Here is an 18247-nt window from a genome sequence, read left to right as displayed (position 1 = left end):
AAAAAAAAAAAAAAAAAAAAAAAAAAAATCATTAGTATTATTTGATTTTAAAAAAATTCTTAAATACTCTTGCTTCATCCGACTATTAGTAACATATTTAAAAAATACCTATGAAATTTTAAACGTAGAATTAACATCCTTAACATTTATAAAAAATATATAGATAAAATCGTCTTCCCAACATCGTGTAGATTTTCTCCAAACTTTTTTTTTTTTTTCTTAAAAATTTGAAGATATTAAAGTTGTTTTTAAAAATTCATAAATATTTTTTTAGACTTAATACTACTTAAAAAAAAATCTAAATTTAAGTTATAAAATTTAAATTAGAGTTAGAAGAAAGGGAATAATAAGCGAAATTGTAAAACTCGAGGCGATGAAAGTTATTTTATTATAATTTTGAAACCCCAAAGGTTATTTTAATGGCTATACAACATGTATCATTCAAGAACCCTCGTTTAAGGAAGGTAAGGCAAAGCTACAGCCTTCAGACACACACAGGGTCACCGCCATCTTAGTGTCTGCTTAAAGTCTTGGGACCATGGATGCTTTGTCCAGCTCTCATAAATATCAATGGCGGACAGCGCCTCCCCTTCTCCTCTCTCACTTCATGTGTTTGATCCACTCACACTAATCATGACTTCCACCTCTGTTTCAATTCACCGACCTCTTTCCTTTCTTTATTTGATTCAACCGTTTATACATTCATACCCTTTTCATTATCTTGGGCATGCTTGATTTGGGATCAAAACTTTTGGGTTCTGCTTATATCTAACGAAACCCACCCCGTTTTTCGCGGAATCGTGGCCCCAAATCGTTTCCAGCCCCATTTTCTTTGGTTTAGCTTTCTGGGTGCTGGAGTCTCCTTCGAAATTTGTGTTTAGAGCTTGGTTTTGGGGTTCGAGTGGGTGGAATCGAAGTGGGTTGCTCTGTTTTTGTGCTATGGTTGTGATTGAGGAGGGGAAATTGTAATGGAAGAGAGTGTGAGTGGAAAAGGCTTAAGCATTGGCCACATTGTGCCTGAAAATGAGACGCTTGGCCATTTGATTGAAGAACATGGGCGTGAGAGTAGTTCCAGCTCTGATTTTCTTACATCAGAAACCACAGGGCTTGAGGAGGAGGAGCACAGTCACAGTGGCTCTGAGGAGTCATCTTCCCTTTCTCCATTGAGTTGGTCCACTCGATTTGCTGAGGGACCCGATTGCATCAGAGCTAATGGTGCTGATAATAGGAAGCTGGAGAAGAAAGTGTCCTCATCATCAGGTAATTTAGACTCTCTTTTCTTTATGGGGTTTCTTGCTGAAAACTGTGTTGATTTGTTTGTGGTTTATGGGGTTATAGAGATTGAAATGATGAAGGAAAGATTTTCAAAACTGCTGCTTGGAGAAGATATGTCAGGCTGTGGAAATGGGGTTTGTACAGCATTGGCTATATCTAATGCCATTACCAATCTTTGTGGTATGCTTTGTCTTTGTCTCTGTCTCTGTCTCACTCATTGCCTTAACTGCTATGCTTCCAGTGTGTCTAATATTGATGCCCTTCCCCTTGTCATAGCCACTCTGTTTGGGCAACTATGGAGATTAGAGCCTCTTCCATCAGAGAAGAAAGTGATGTGGAGAAGGGAGATGGATTGGCTTCTTTGTGTTAGCGATCACATTGTCGAATTAACGCCTACTTGGCAAACGTTTCCTGATGGAAGCAAGCTCGAGGTACAGAAGAACTTCAAATCTCGTTTGGATTCGATATTAGAGTTGGATTTTTTGTTCAATACCATTGTAAGAATGTGAAACCGAGAGAATTTATGTTAGATCCCACATTGGTTGGAGAGGAGAACGAAACATTCTTTATAAGGGTGTGGAAACATCTCTCTAGCAGACGCGTTTTAAAAACCTTGAGGAGAAACCCGAAAGGGAAAGCTCAAAGAGAACAATATTTGCTAGCGGTGGGCTTGGATCGTTACAATTTAAATGCTTGTGTATTTGTAAAGCATCAATTTTCTGATGGTTTCTTATGATCTTGCAGGTTATGGCGTGCAGACCACGCTCGGATCTCTATGTTAATCTTCCTGCTCTTAGAAAATTGGACAATATGCTTCTTGTATGATTCTCCAACGCTCACTAGCTTGTGTTGCAAAACTATGAATTGTGAGATCTGTTCTAAATTTTGCAAAACACTCTTTCTGCAGGAAATATTAGATAGTTTTGAAGATTGTGAGTTCTGGTATGTTGATCAAGGGATACTGGCTCATGAGACTGATGGGTCGTCCTCTCTCAAAAGAGCACTACAGCGTCAAGAAGGAAAATGGTGGCTTCCCGTTCCTCGAGTCCCTCCCGATGGTCTCCGTGAAGACTCAAGAAGGCAATTGCAACACAAGCGCGAGAGCACAAACCAGATACTAAAAGCTGCAATGGCGATTAACAGTACGACTCTGGCTGATCTTGAAATTCCTGAACCATATCTTGAAGCCTTACCGAAGGTATGAGATGCGAAAACGGCTATGATTCTGATATCGAAAGCAATATTATTTGCTTATTTATGATCCTACTTGATTACAGAATGGAAGAGCTTGTTTGGGTGATCTTATATATCGATATATTTCGTCGGACCAGTTCTCTCCTGAATGTTTGCTTGATTGCCTTGAAATGTCTTCTGAACATCAAGCTATAGAGATTGCTAACCGAGTTGAGGCTTCGATCTATGTATGGCGGAGAAAAACAAACTCAAAACCTGCCACGAACTCGACCAAACAAAGTTCGAAATCGTCGTGGGAAATGGTCAAGGAGCTGATGGTCGATTCCGAAAAACGGGAGTTGCTTGCAGAGAGAGCAGAGACTCTGCTACTTTGCTTGAAGCAACGGTTTCCTGGTCTTCCACAGACAACCCTGGATATGAGCAAGATCCAGTACAATAAGGTCTGTCCCTACTGCAATTCTGTAAGCTTTCATATCAGTTAACCCATAGTAACTTGAGTAGATAACAATTGTTTTTGTAATTTAGGACGTCGGGAAATCCATCTTAGAGAGCTACTCTCGAGTTTTAGAGAGTCTAGCATTCAACGTCGTTGCACGTATCGATGATCTGCTTTACGTGGATGATCTCACAAAGCATTCGGATCAACTCTCATCTATATCTAAACTTGGTGTGATTTCTCACAAGAACAGCCCATTGCATTTTTCAGTGCCCGTTTCTGGAACTCCATATAAAACACCCTTTGCCACTCCAAGCTTTTCACCTGCACAATCAGCCAGCCCTGCTAAGGGAGAAAGATCACCGCTCATTCCCGGCACCAAGATTCCCCAGCGCGGGTTCGGAGTAAAAAAGGTTTTAACTGACTATCTTAGTGTTGAAGCGAGAGGAGGAAAAGAATTCAGCAATAAAATCGAAAAACCCGAGTCGTTCACAAACTCAAAACTCGACACTCAGTACCGGGGGGGAGTAGCAAGCTCACCCAGACAGGGATCGGTTGCGGACGAGTGAAATCCAAGGATGGTTTTGAGGAAGCTAAGATTCATGGCTGTATGTTTTTTTCCACTTGAATTATCACTTTTCTGCATTTCATTTTGTAGGCATAAGAAGATGTATATTTCTCTTCAGATTGAGGTGTATTTGTGTTGATGAAGTGTGAATGACTGTCAATATGAGGAATCAAATGCTTCATCTCCTTCTTGACTAACCCGTGTTTTGACTATGAAACAAAAAGGAATAAAAAATTAACGTAAGATTCATTGATGATGTTGGTTTCACATTATTTACTGTCTGAAGTATGAGTGGCCTGGACAGAACAGAACCAAAAGTAACATCAAACATTTCCAACAATTGTGGCAGCAGAATCTCTGTCTGTCCCCATCCCATCATCTGTCTTTTTTTGAGCTTTGAGCTTTTCCTATCAAGTTTATTCTCGAGGGGTTTAAAAAGATTTCCATTCTTACCCTTATAAAGAATGCTCCGTTCTCTTCTCTCTTCCTAACCGATATAGGATCTCATAGATTCGACCATACAACTGTGTCGATTTCCTACTTGAGCCTTGTTTGGCTTTCCAAGGAATAAAAGGAGAGAAAACCAGAGATTTTTCCCATGTTCATTCTGAGAAAGATATATGTATATTCAAGATTTCGATTCAGTTTCCAATGTGATACTAATAAACAAACAGCAACCCAGATCTCCTTTATGGAGGTTTAAACAACAACAACAAACAGAAGCAGCCAGCAGTAGCAGCGTTCTTTACAGTAAAATTGAGAAAGATGCTTATAACTATTAATAATTAACTTCAAAGAGATTCTGTTGTCTCGGCTGGAAAACGACAACCAGCTTTTTCTCACAACGATCTCGCTCGCATCTACCTTCATACAATAAGAGTTGAAGTAGAAGTAGTTCTTCAGCTCTATGATCCTATGTACCTGCATATTAACCTGTCACAGATAAATATACAAACCAATCACACCATCTTAGCCAAAGTCGCGAAGATATCGATCGAAACCTCGATAAGAAAGCTCGATAAGAAACTGATATAAGATACTCGAACTAACTTTGAAATTCTAAGGAGAGCTTGTGGAGTTTGGTGGTCTAGTAATAGAGAGACCCTGAAACAACAAGGAATGGTAACAAAATATGAGTATTTGAATGAAAGATAAGTTTCAACATATATCTCTATGTCATACCTTGCCACCAATTTCCTCTTGAAGCACTCCCAGAATCATCTTCTCCCCCCTCCTTGAACTGAAACATATCACCAGAATAAGTCAAAGCAGATCGTATGAACGAAAAAAATGAATGAGAAACTATACGAAATTGGTTAAATCTGAAAGTAGACAATGAATTATGTTCATGTGATGAAAGATATAAAGCTACAAAGTGATGTGTTTAATACATTTACCACAGAGTTCACCTCGAAATTGTGGGAATTCTGAGGATGAGCATAAACGTCCTGGCCACCATAATAGATTGATGAGCTAAGATGACATGGTTGAGCTCCTTGTTCCTGATAAATGGAACTCATGTCTTTATCCTTCTTCTCCTGTCTCTCCTTTTGTCTATGACTACCATTATCATCTGCATATACATCTCAATGACTATCTTTTGAAAAGAATATTATCAAGCAATTTTCAGAACAAAGTTCATGTGTAAACAATCAGAAACTGGCTCAGAATCATTGGATATTGCAAGTATGAAGCCTTGGTTATGAATTGTATCCAAAACTAGCTCTTAAGAAGATTTCATTCTCAACCCTTTTCAGAACACTTGAAATCATTTCAAACTTAAGAAATTAAGGACACTAAAACGAAACACAAACCTTGAGCTTCAGCGTTGGGGATCCATGGCCCATTCACAGAATCCCTCTCTCCCTCTTTGGCTTGAGAGAGCAGAGAGTCTCTCCCTAACACCTGAATAAGAACAAGCAGAATCGCAATCCATGGAGAAAAACGAAGAATAGAAACAAAACCCTTATGAGAATGAATGGGAGAGTGGTACATACCTTGGAAGAAGGAGCAAATATAGAGCCAAAAATCCCAGTGGTGGAAGAATAGGAGCTGTGTTTGGAACCAAACGGGTCAGTAGTGCGAGAAGAAGAGGACTCGGACTCGGACTCGGCACCCACATGCTTCTTTCCTTCCATTTTGATCCTAATCAGTGAAAAACGGAGTAGCCCTTCAATCAAACCCGTCTCCGGATGAAACCCTTTAATGGAGAGAAGAAGATTGCAATGGAAATGGGGGGAAAACAGAGGAGCAGAGAAGGGAAGGGGGAAGAACAGGGGAAGAACAGGGGAATGCTGGAACGCAGAATTGAAACGATGAAGAAACCGCACTTCCCCCACAAATTTATAAGGAAAGGAAGACCGTAAAAATGGAAAAACACAGATTCTGTCAAAATCTCTGCGAATTTCTCATTTGCCTCGATCTCTCGCTCTCTCTCTCTCTAAATTTCTTTTTTTTTTTTTTTTTTTTCTCTCGACTTTCAAGCTGTCAAATGAATTGATTGGATAAATGACACGTGGAGTAGCAAGTCCTCTTTGTGGGACACTCAATAACTGCCAATCATTTGCTGCCACGATTTATCCGACAATGGATAACGACAAAAAGAAATTTATAGCTTAATCTCAAATGATTTTATTTTATTTTTCATAAAAAGCTGTTTTTTTTACCTTTTTGCCCTTTTGTTTCTTTAATTTTTATATTGAAAAGATGAATTTAATAATAGTGGTTGAATTATAAAATGAAAAGAAAAGGCGTCGTTTTGTTAGTTGAAACAATTATTCTTTATTTAATTATTATTGAAATCTAATTTCTACCAAAAACAAAAAAAGGGAAAAAAAAAATTATTTTCCAACCTATCCATCTTTTAATTCTATCTCAAATCTAATTTAGATTTTGTTTTATATTTTTAAATTCAATAAATTAAATAGATTAAACGTTAAATTCCATCACCAAAAATTTAAATTTTAATATTACATCATATTATATTTTATTTTTGTTTTGTACGAAAATAATTAAAGAGACAAATATATACAAAATCAGAGTAGGTGAATTATGAGATTCCACGTCTCTTGGAGAGAGGAACAAAACATTTTTACAATGATGTTTTAAAGTGGACAATATCTCTAGGGACGATGCTGGCACACAAGGGGGTGAATCGTGAGATCTCATCTCGGTTGGAGAAAGGACGAATCATCCCTAAAAAATGTTGATATGTAGCGGGCCAAAACATCTATTACCAATGGGCTTGGACGGTTACAAATGACGGACAGGAATAGGGAATATAATCTCGGATCCCGTTTAGGTAGGAGAAATTTCTCTCACACGCCCTCGTTCATTTTCAAACAAGGATTTCTCGCCCCTAGTTCACGGGTTATGTTTGCATGTTGTGGAGGTCATTAACTTCCCTCTTGCCTAAGGCCCATATCATGTGAAAGAGATGGAGTAAAGTTGGAGTTGAAGAGAGTAGAAGTTGGAAGGATTAAACCAAATGGGATTCAAATGAAATGTTGGTGAAAAGGATATGATTTGAATTACACTAATCCAAGTGGGATTGAAATGAGAGTTATTAGAAGATGGCGACAGGGGAGGCCCCGCACCGCGTGGGCGTTGGGGCTTTGCCGCAGAGGGCCGCCGCATGGGTTGGTGTGTGCCTGACGTTCACCCACTTCCCTTGCCACCTTTCCTCCACATATACCTTCTTTCTGCACTAACCATGTGCTCAACATTCCCTTTCCTTTTAACATTTTCTTCACAAACTCAAAATATTTTTCAAAAATTCAAACCCTTTCTCATATTCTAAACAAGACGTTTATAAAAGCCTAATTGATAATATTGGATTCCAACCTATGGGAGAAAAGCACATCAATATTTGTTGTTGGAATATATTACTTTTAATTTGATCAATTATGTAAGGGTAAAATGGTAAATTTGACTTCGTCTTCTGTGGAGATTAAAGAGGATCGAGAATAAATCCTGGCCACAAACGTTTTTGTCAGTAGCCTATAAACACCCACAATATGTTACATAAAAATGAGATTCGTGAAGGAATGAAATCAAGATCTCAAATTGAGACGTTTCCTTAGAAATCTAAGCATCAATTTTGTCATTCTCGGCCATAAACGTTTTTGTCAGTAGCCTATAAACACCCACAATATGTTATGTAAAAATGAGATTCGTGAAGGAATGAAATCAAGATTTCAAATTGAGACGTTTCCTTAGAAATCCAAGTATCAATTTTGTCATTCCCGGCCACAAACGTTTTTGTGACTCTAAATACCCACAATATGTTAGGTAAATATGAGATTCGTGAATGAATGAAATCGAGATCTCAAATGGAGACGTTTCCCTTCTAAATCCATCATCAATTTTGTCATTTATAAGTTTCAATCAATTTTGTGGTAGAATTGCATCTGAGTCATTCAATCAAGTCTTGATCAAGTTCGATTGTGGAGTGATTCAATTTAGAACAATGTTCCAAATCTTGCTCCTAGATCTTCAATCATGAGTTTATCTCTTAGTTGATCCAAATTTTGTATAAGAAGGTGTTAATTACTTCGACCATTTAAGAGTAATTTAATTCTAGTCTTAAAATTGACTATATATATATATATATAAATAAATAAATGTGGGAGTCAATTTTAGGGAATGAAATTTAACTTTTTTTTTCTAATAAGTGAAAAGAATATATTTATAGGAGTTATATCTAGAATTTCTCGTTTTCTTCCCTAATTTAAATAGAGAAGGAAAACATGTCAACCGATGGCGCCTTGGATAGGGGTTCTACAAGAAGTAGGTCTTATAGCTCGACCTAGCCCTTGTCATCGGCCTCCTTGGCTAAGGACGATGGGGCCAAATTTGATTATATTTTAAGTTACGTCTCGAGACGCTCACGAGATGGTTTTATCGTTAGTTTCATTTTTCTTTTTTTGGACTCGTCCTTTATATCCAAAATCACCAACAACTAATAACAAATATAAAAAGTTGCTTTATAAAATGATTATATAAGTTATGAAATTAACCGGAACGAACAATATCAGGACATTTCGTCTTTTTCTAATATAGGAATCACAACTCTCAACTCTCCACAGTGGTATGAAATTGTCCACTTTGAGCATAAGCTCTCATGGTTTTGCTTTAGGCTTCCTAAAAAGCCTCATACCAATGGAGATAGTATTTCTCACTTATAAACTCACGATCTTCCACTAAATTAACCAACGTGAGACTACTTCTCAATAATCCTCAACAATCCTCTCCTGAGGCTTATGGAGCTCTCGAATAGCCTCCCCTTAATCGAGGCTCGACTCCTTTCTCTGGAGTCCTCGAACAAAGTATACCATTTGTTCGACACTTTAGTCACTTTTGGGACTCACTCCCAATAATTCTCAATATAGAAGCGTTTTAAAATTTTAGATAAATCCTTCAAAGAAAAGTCTTAATAGAACAATATCTACCGGCATTAAATGAAAAGGTTGGGCAACTTGAATTTATTTCCATTTCTATAGAAATGGTTTCCATAAAAGAAAAGCAACAGAGATCCATTTCTTATTTTGGCCAATAAAAGTTGGGATGCCATTTCTAACATTCAAATGTCTCTTCTTCGTGGGACGCCAACAGGGTGACAGAAAACAACCTCAATCATCTTATTATCATCTTATCTTTAATAGCCTATATATTATTATTATCTTTCTATTTTCACCCATTTCCATTTAACTTATCAATTTAAATTCTAAACTTTTTAGTGAATCGATTTAAACATTTAAAACATGTTTATACCTATTTTCTATAAACGGTTTTGTGCATGTTTTTGCTCCAGCCTAGACGCTCATGTCACCCAACACAATCCACCATTGTCGCCCTCCTGACAAGCTCTTCTCGCACGCCCAACTGCATCCATTTGTCATTGTTTGCACGTGAAGGAAGTTGTCGGTGTCTATCTTTGCCACTATATTATTTGTCGAGTTTTGGCTAGAAACATCATTTGATGGAGAAAACGGTTTTTTTTTTTATCGATTTCAACTCTGGATGTGAAACACCAATCATAGGGTACTCACAAAGTATAACCCTTATGAATAAATATTTATCGAGGAGTTAAACTAATGGTGTGAGAGATCCCGCCTCGGTTGGAGAGGGAAATGAAACATTACTCATAATGGTGTGAAAAATTTTTCCTAACAAATGCGTTTTAAAACCTATGTGCCTAACGACAATACGTAACAGGATAAAATAGACAATATCGGCTAACGGTGGTCTTTGGTATTATAGGTGGTATCAAAGTCAGGTTCATGGCGGTGAACATTCTAATATAGATGTGGGAAAGAATAAGGAATCGGAATATTTTATTTTCTTGGCTTTTTTTTTTATTATGTATAATTATTTCTTATTTTTGTTTTAAAAATAAGGTACTTATTGCTTCATATTTAAAAAAATATATAATTGGTATCTTTCTTAAGTTGAAAAGTTATGAAAACTAAAAAATAAAATTTAAATAATTAATTGATAGATGAAGTAAAGTTTCTTGCAAATATATTACTCGTCCCTAAATTAAAAATAAAAATGAATAATTGAATTTCAGTCTATAAAAGTGAACGTGAGAGGCGAAGAAGGAAAAATAACGAGGAAAAGGGAAAAATGACGTGAGCGGCAGGATTCGAACCTGCGCGGGCAAAGCCCACATGATTTCTAGTCATGCCCGATAACCACTCCGGCACGCCCACATGTTGAAGAATATTCGGAAATAAATATAATTTCTTAGACATAAAAACAAATTGAAATAACCAAAAAGTTGGAGATGCGGGGTATCGATCCCCGTACCTCTCGCATGCTAAGCGAGCGCTCTACCATCTGAGCTACATCCCCTTTTGAAAACTGTTGTTGAAAATAAAATATTTATTTTATATTTTTGTTTTTTGCTTTGTTCGAACATCTATAAGACCTGCACATGTATCGTCACATCCATCTTATATAATTTATTTTTGTCAAAATCAATTGATTTTTTTCTTTCATCATTTTTATTCTAGGCTTTAATTGTTTGAATGTTTTTATTATTTTTCTTTTTCTTTCGACTATTAACTTTATGCATGTCTCTTTTAAGTCTCTAGTTCTTAATTAAGACGAGTAATATGCTTATGTAAATTTGCAATAAAAAAATTTTAATCGTAAATTCTCAAATCATACAATTTTAATATTAAAAATTAAGTTTAAGTTTTAGACTCTATTGATGATCACAAATAATGTGAGATTAATAAGAGGAACTAGAGTAATTATGTACCATGATTTAACCTTTACTCGAACATTCAAACATGCAACCATGGTTTAAAATTTGAAAGTGTCTAGGCTTATGACGGCTAAGTATAGAAAGTACAGTAATTTTAATATAAAAATTTGAAAAGTGTCTAGGCTTATGAGAACCCACATGATTTCTAGTCATGCCCAATAATCACTCCGGCACGCCCACATGTTTGAAGAATACGCGGAAATAAAAATTATTTGTTTAATACAAAAATAAATTGAAATAATAGCCAAAAAAAATTGATTGATTTCACAATTTTAATAAAAAAAATTGATTTTAAAAGCGATTTTGAACGTAAAATTGTGGAACAAAATAAATTTGAATATCACTTTTGATCATACCCTTAATTTAAATTTGTGCAAGAAAATAAAATAAAATAAAAGAAATAAAATGCACACCTCGATCCTTGCAACAAATGTTTATTACGATTGACAAAATAAAAAGGAAAGTTTAAATGACAATTTTTTATATCTAGAGTTCAAATGAAATACTGGATGGTTTATAAACCAAAAATATTATACCTTTTATTCAATGATTATAGAAAAAATTAAAACATTTTTTTATTTAATAATTAGCAAACTATTATTTTAATAAAAATAATAACATATGCCACACTAGGTTTCCGCAAGTAAATAATAGATATATTGAGATATATATTTTGTGTACAACTTTTGTTTGGAGAAAATATATATTATGAGTATATATATCAAATATGTATTTATAAATAACCAAATATAGCAAGAGAATAATATAATAGGTAAATACATACATTATTATTTATATGGGTGTAAAAGTTTGAAGTTAAAATGTTTTTTGACACGTGTAAAATTCAGTAAACACCATTCCTATATTCACCGTACATAACAGTCATTACTGGCCACCTAAAACAGAAGAAAAAAGGAACTCAATACAAGCATATGCATAAAATGGGTAGACCATCCATCCCTCAAATTTATCGTCTTTCCCCAACACTTTCAACAACTTTCAGAGCTTTATAACTATGGCGGACTATATGAAATCTGAACCGTCTCCAAAATGTTCCAGGTCCGGATGAGTTCCCCCTCCAGGTCTCCCAGGATTTCTGTAACAAAGGGAAGAAGAAGAAGAGGAAGAAGAAGAAGAGGAAGAAGAAGAGGAAGAAGAAGAAGAGGAAGAAGAAGAAGAGGAAGAAGAAGAGGAAGAAGAAGAAGCATCCCAGTTAATTAATTACTCTGCCGCTCCATACAAAATGTATTCAGAAACAAGTTGTTTGTATGAACATATCCTAATTTAGAATGCCAAGATACATGGTTTGAATTTAGTCGTTGTCAAAGCAGGCATTCAGCAAATGATAAACGCTGATAGAAATTAATGATTCAAAGAGAGCCCCCCCACCCCAATATGCAATGGCACGGTAAGGAAAATTCCATATACCTAGCAAACCGAAAGGGTTCAAAACCAGGAACACCAGGTGGACCATATGGATCAAAACGAGCACCTGGAGGAACACCCCTGTTTCAAGACACTTGGAATTAGCAGCAGTCATAATGCAAAGGTGAGTGTTTGTGTGTGTCTATATGAGTGAGAGTGAGAGCTAATTGACTCACGGCTGCCCGCCTTCAAATCCAGGTCCTCTACCAGTTCCTAACCATCGCGGGTCATTAGGTCCTGCATGATAAAATAGTGAAATTACGCTTATTTTCAATCTAATACTAGAAGACTTAACAATTCACCAACCTAAAAGCATGCTTCCATCGCCGCCGAAGCCACCTCTGTGATCAATAGGAACAAAAAAAAAAAAAAACATAAAAACAAAATTAACATGATATTTTGCGACAATCGTACTGTAACAGCTCAAGTCCATCACTGGCAAATATTGTTCTCGTTGTGTTTTTCTTTTCGGGTTTTCCCTCGAAGTTTTTAAAACACATCTGCTAGGGAAAAGTTTCCACACGTTTATAAAAAATGTTTCATTCCCCTATCCAATCGATGTGAGATCCCACATCAGTTAGAGAGAGTATAAAGTGCCACAGAGAATGCTGAACCTCGAAGGGGATTGGATTGTGAGATCCCACATCGATTGGAGAGGGGAACAAACATTCTTTTTAAGACTGTGGAGACCTCTAACTAACAAACACGTTTTAAAAACCTTGAGGGAATGCCCAACGAAAACAATATCTATTAGCAGTAGGCTTGGACTGTTACACATACGTACACAAATGATAGACGAACTTAAATAAATTACCCAGTAGGGTACATTCCAGCACCAGGTCCAGGGAAAAGATCGCCACCACCAAGGGGATTAATAGGAGGAATTACAACTCTAAGAGAATAGCAAAAACAGCCACATTCAGACTATGTCAACTCACTCACTCATGGGATACAGGTTCATAGCTAAATTATTTGTAAACATGGAACCTTAGAAAATTCCTAAGTTGATACAATTAAGGATTGGACAAGGGCACAAAATGCTTGCCATTAAATATTTGACCGTCACAATAATTCAGCAAAAACAATTCCTGCACATTAAGTAAGACTATTACAATCTCTCTCAAAGGAAACCATTATCTTCTTGTGTCAAATCAATCAAAGCCTATAAACCACTGAGAGGAACTGGGTATCAAATCAATCAAAGCACAAAGCATATAAACCATTATCTTCTTGATCTAACCATAAAGGGGAAAACAAGATATCATAAAGAAAATGCATTCAAATTACTGTTAGAAACTTAAAGACTAGCAAATCTGAATGTTGGAGACAGTGATAATAGCACCCAACACAAACGTAAAATCATGGCAGCATACAATAGTTAAGAACTTAAGTCGAGACCCAACATATTTCTCAAATTATGTCATGACATTTTGTGATTGCGTGAGTGTGGATAGAGAGAAAGACCCGGAAGGATCGAGCAGTGGACCAGGAAGCTCAGGAATTCCAGAAGTAGGCTTATTTACAACTACAGATGATCTTTCACTACTCTCACTCTCAGCCCTGCAAAAAGCATGTAGACAGCCAAGAACCAGATTAAAGAACGATTACCAGAGACATAATTTCGATTCACATTTATAACACGCCAAGAAATAAGAATCACAAGAAAGAGTAATCGTCTCAATAACATCAGGAAAAATGAAGAATTAAAATAACCGTACGTGTTGATTACTGATCTAATCACTACCTTGCTGGATTACTTGTCGTGGCTTTCGAAGAACCCCCCAATTTTGACAATATTCCCGAGCCCAAGCGTTTCACCAGGGTATCCAAATTTCTGTACTGCGTTGAATAGTTACTTCCCCCATTCGGATTGACGATGTCTTCAACGCTAAAAGAACAATAGGAATGAAATAACACTCAATACTGAAACAGGACAAAGTACTAATTTGCCAATACACATATATATCTGATATCTGGGAGAGCGTACTCAATTTCAAGATGGAGCGGCTCGGAATTCTCATCAGTCAAGGCATCAATAAGCAATTTCCCGTTCATCACCAGGCACTTCACTATCACTTTCTTCCAGTTAGCATCCTTTTCAAAGTTTGCGTAAACGTATGCGTACTCATCCTCTAATTCGTTCCAGCCCTCGATACTAATTTCATCTAAACCCCAATCCAAGACTCAGAAATACTAAATATGGGAAGAATTTTTAATTTTTCAATAAACAAAGAAGTGATACCCTTTGAGGGAGAAGAAAAGGCGGCATCAGTAAAAGCAGGAGGTCCGGTGGCAGTGAGCACGCAGCCGGAGGCGAGAAATATGGCGTGAACCGCAAAGGCGACCTTGTCGTTGTCATTGCGAAAGGTAGGCCTAGTTGCCCTGATGACGGCCATAACCGATTGTTCATTCACCATTTTTGTATTGCTTTGTAGATTCTTTGTACTTCTCCAATTCATTTCCGACGAACCAGAACCAGAACCAGAACCAGAACCAGAGAGAGAGAGCAAGTTTTGGTGGCTCTCTATATGCAAGGGGCGTCTACTAATGAATGACTTTCGTAGCAAGAAAACTTTTTAATGACTTGTTAATTTTAAGTAAATTTTAAATGGTCTATGCTCATAGTTTCATTTTTATCCAATTTATATTTAATAAATCTTTAGATTATTGAATTATTAAATTAAATTGAAATATTAATGAAAATAATATTTTTATTTAATATATCATCACAATTTTCAAAGATACCAAATTAAATATTTTGAGATTAATTTAAAATTTTATAACAATTTATGATCTATTTAGTTAATGGAGATGCACGGTCTCAATTCCTATGTCAATCGCATGCTAAGTGAGCGCTCTATCATCTAAGCTACATCCCCTTAAATTTATAGACTAAAGTTTGTAATAATTCATTTATGATTTTTTTTCTTTTTTCTAGTCTTTGGTCTAATTAATTAGGTCCAAAAACTTACTAATGCAGAGTATCGATCCCCGCCTCTTGCATGCTAAGCGAGCACTATACCATTTAAGCTACATCCCCTTGAATTTGTAGACCAAAATTTGTAATAATTCATTCATGATTTTTTTTTTCTAGTCTTTAGTCAGGTTAAAAAAATAGAAATCGAGGTATCAATCCCCATGCCTCTCGCATGTCAAGCGATCGCTCTACCATTTGAGCAACATCCCCTTAAATTTGGGGACTAAAATTGTAAAGTGAAAGTTAATGAAAGACTAAAGTAATTTAAGTTTTAAATAGCTAATTAACATGTGCACTGCAATTTAATGTATTAAGCATTAATTAGAGGTTAAATTGTTCATCAATAAGATTTGAGGAATAAACTAAAAATGCACATAAGAAAAGCAATTGAAACTAAAATGATTTTTAGAACCAAATTAATCCATAAATGAGAAAATACATTTAATTTCTATAAGGATTATCATCAAATTCTTCCGATATGTACCCAGTAAAACTTTATATAACAACTCAAAAACTGAACCAAACAAAATGGTAATTAAAATTAAGAAAAACTTTGTTTTTTTAGTTTATGCTTATTTCAAATCATGTATTTAAAAACACATGGAATATAAAAGGAGGAATAATATAAAAAAAATTTAAAAATAAAAGAACGAGGAATAATAAATAAAAAAAGGAAAATAAAATAAAAGAACAAGGAATAATAAAATTAAATTAAATTTAAAAGAGAGAGAGAGAGAAAACAAAATAAAAGAACGAGGAATAATAATATAAAAAAAAAAACAAAATAAAAATGAAAAACCGTGAGCGGCAGGATTCGAACCTGCGCGGGCAGAGCCCACATGATTTCTAGTCATGCCCGATAACCACTCCGGCACGCCCACATGTTATAAAACAATTGGACATAAAATTATTCTTTAATAGTAAAAAATTAAAATTTTAAGAAAATTGGAGATGCGGGGTATCGATCCCCGTACCTCTCGCATGCTAAGCGAGCGCTCTACCATCTGAGCTACATCCCCGTTGTTTGACCTTTGGCTGATTAGTATATAATAAACAGATATAAAAGTAATTTTGAAATTTTTAAACTAACATTTTTTTAATGTTAAAAATTTACTATAAACATATATTTAATAATTTAAAATAAAAATATTGTTTTGTTTTACTTTTTAATCAAAATTTATTTTGAAAGTTTAATTGTATGTGTTTAGAGGGACTTTGAAGTGAAAGAAAATAAATATTTTAAAATAACTTGGGAAACATGTCATTAAAATTATTGAAGAAAATAAAACAATACAATAAACGAAATGTAAACTCCCCAAAATAATATAGCAAAAATAAAAATGAAATTTTTTAACATTTAGAGTTAAAATAAAATTTTCTGACAATTTAGAAATCAAAATTATTATATCTTAAAAATAAAAATTACAATGGAACAAAAAATAAAAGAATAAATAAAGTCTTAAAATTTTTAAAAGTGTAAATTTTAATTGGTCTTCAAATGATATTTTTAAAAAGATTTACAAAATTTTTAGGGTCCAAAATTGAAAATTAAACGTATAATTAGACATTAAATTGAATTTTGAAGACTAAATTAGGATTTAACCGATAATACTTTAATTTAAATTAACGAAATAATTTGTTTGTTTTTAGTTCAAACTGTTGGATGATAAAAGTCCCATCATGGGTTTATAAACAAATAATATTCTCTCCATTGGTAGGATACCTCTTAGAGAATCCCAAAGCAAAGCTATGAGAGCTTATGCTCAAAGTGGACACTATCATACTATTGTGGAGAGTCGTGTTCGTCTAACATGGTATCAGAGTCATGCCCTAAACTTTGTCGTGTCAATAGATTGGTAAATCCTCAAATGTCGAACAAAGCACTCCAAAAAGAAAAAGGAGTCAAGCCTCCTCGAAGGTATGAAGGCATTGGTAAATCCTCAAACGTCGAACAAAGAACTCCAAAAAGAAAAAGAAGTCAAGCCTCCTTGAAGGTACAAAGACAATAAAAAATGACTAAAACTCCAAAGAATTCGAGTCTCAATTAAGGGGAGGTGTGCTTTGTTCAAAGGGAGCTGTTGAATGATGAAAGTCCCACATCTACAAACAAAAAATACTCTCTCCATTGGTATGAGGTCTTTTGGACTACTCAAGGTGGACAATATCATACAATTGTGGAGAGTCGTGTTTGTCTAACACACACAAGTAAACGCTTAAATAGCAATTTCCAATATTGTTTTATTTGGTGCAATTCACCAATCAAATTCCACCAAAATAAAGAGAACAATACATTATATTTAATCCTTTCACTTTTATATTTTTATGATTAATTACAATTGCAACCTCCTTTAGAAAAAAAAAACAAAAAATGCAATTACCAACAAACAACTCGTACGACATGTCGTCTCAGAGGCTAACTTCACTCTGTCGCCTCGTAGCTCTAATGTAACATACAATCGCCACCAAAAACGTGGTGGCGAGTCCGCCCAATATCACGCCACCGCCGGCGACAGACTTATCTATCGACTTATGATGCTCATGATTTTCCAATTCAATCTCATTCCCCGTACCACCGTCGTTCGCCGTCGAGACTTTCTTTTCACTTCGCGGTGCTTCAGACGGACTCGAAAAAACAACCGCCGTACTGTGGTGCTTTCCGAGCTTTCGGCCGGAAGGTGGTTCGGCCGCGGTCGGTGGTGGAGCGGCCCCGACAGCGACAGAACCGAGAAGAGCATTGGCGAAGATGAAGAGAAGGAATAGAAATGGAGCCATAATTTTGGAGGTGCGATTTACAGAGTTTGGGAGATCGGAAATAAATAGGGCTTCTGGATCCGACATTGGAGTGGGCGGTGGGCGGAAAGGAAAGTTCGTCGGAGAAGCAGGGGTCGATTTTTAATTAATAAAATTAATGGGCACTGTTTGGGGAAAAGCAGGAAAAATTGGGGGTATACACGTGTGGTGTGACGTTGAAAATATAAGATATAGAATTAAGATTGCAATTGAGGGAACATAATATCATTTATGTATAAGTTTTATATTTATAATAATGTTCATAATTATTTAACCAAAAAAATATTCATTATTCTATAATAAACAAAC

The 18247-nt window shown here is 35.6% G+C and overlaps 3 protein-coding genes and 4 non-coding genes across 11 annotated transcripts; 1 reads left to right on the top strand and 6 right to left on the bottom strand.

The window, feature by feature from the left end:
• The first annotated feature begins 968 nt into the window (after positions 1–968).
• LOC111453380 (rop guanine nucleotide exchange factor 7-like) lies at positions 969–3474 on the top strand. The gene is made up of 7 exons (XM_023094460.1): positions 969–1260; positions 1339–1455; positions 1552–1706; positions 2020–2094; positions 2183–2473; positions 2553–2909; positions 2995–3474. Exons 1-7 carry the CDS (start codon positions 969–971, stop codon positions 3472–3474), a joined length of 1767 nt encoding a protein of 588 aa, XP_022950228.1.
• Positions 3475–4078: 604 nt separating this feature from the next.
• LOC111453382 lies at positions 4079–5918 on the bottom strand. Of its 3 annotated transcripts, none has more exons than XM_023094464.1 (6): positions 5471–5918; positions 5288–5378; positions 4871–5046; positions 4656–4713; positions 4524–4577; positions 4079–4406 (listed from the first exon to the last, which is right to left on the bottom strand). In XM_023094464.1, exons 1-5 carry the CDS (start codon positions 5609–5611, stop codon positions 4561–4563), a joined length of 483 nt encoding a protein of 160 aa, XP_022950232.1. In that variant the 5' UTR covers positions 5612–5918; the 3' UTR covers positions 4079–4406; positions 4524–4560. The 3 variants fall into 3 exon arrangements, with proteins under 3 accessions (XP_022950232.1, XP_022950233.1, XP_022950234.1); XM_023094465.1 differs by having other exon boundaries at positions 4079–4394; XM_023094466.1 differs by having other exon boundaries at positions 4883–5046.
• Positions 5919–10104: 4186 nt separating this feature from the next.
• On the bottom strand, positions 10105–10186 carry TRNAS-AGA. The gene has a single exon. It is a non-coding gene; the product is annotated as a tRNA-Ser (tRNA).
• A 69-nt stretch (positions 10187–10255) lies between these two features.
• On the bottom strand, positions 10256–10328 carry TRNAA-AGC. The gene has a single exon. It is a non-coding gene; the product is annotated as a tRNA-Ala (tRNA).
• Positions 10329–11520: 1192 nt separating this feature from the next.
• LOC111453381 (probable proteasome inhibitor) lies at positions 11521–14740 on the bottom strand. 3 transcript variants are annotated; one of them, XM_023094461.1, is made up of 10 exons: positions 14414–14740; positions 14159–14336; positions 13916–14059; positions 13636–13731; positions 12986–13063; positions 12478–12512; positions 12348–12408; positions 12175–12252; positions 11735–11842; positions 11528–11666 (listed from the first exon to the last, which is right to left on the bottom strand). In XM_023094461.1, exons 1-9 carry the CDS (start codon positions 14628–14630, stop codon positions 11770–11772), a joined length of 960 nt encoding a protein of 319 aa, XP_022950229.1. In that variant the 5' UTR covers positions 14631–14740; the 3' UTR covers positions 11528–11666; positions 11735–11769. The 3 variants fall into 3 exon arrangements, with proteins under 3 accessions (XP_022950231.1, XP_022950229.1, XP_022950230.1); XM_023094463.1 differs by lacking the exon at positions 13636–13731 and having other exon boundaries at positions 11521–11666; XM_023094462.1 differs by lacking the exon at positions 12986–13063.
• A 1207-nt stretch (positions 14741–15947) lies between these two features.
• On the bottom strand, positions 15948–16029 carry TRNAS-AGA. Its single transcript has one exon. It is a non-coding gene; the product is annotated as a tRNA-Ser (tRNA).
• Positions 16030–16094: 65 nt separating this feature from the next.
• TRNAA-AGC lies at positions 16095–16167 on the bottom strand. The gene has a single exon. It is a non-coding gene; the product is annotated as a tRNA-Ala (tRNA).
• Positions 16168–18247: the final 2080 nt, after the last annotated feature.

The sequence above is a fragment of the Cucurbita moschata genome, unplaced genomic scaffold, assembly GCF_002738365.1.
Source record: "Cucurbita moschata cultivar Rifu unplaced genomic scaffold, Cmos_1.0 Cmo_Scf00015, whole genome shotgun sequence".
NCBI classification, from domain to species: domain Eukaryota; kingdom Viridiplantae; phylum Streptophyta; class Magnoliopsida; order Cucurbitales; family Cucurbitaceae; genus Cucurbita; species Cucurbita moschata.
Note: the sequence above shows the minus strand (reverse complement) of the source record. Positions and strands in the feature narration are given on the sequence as shown.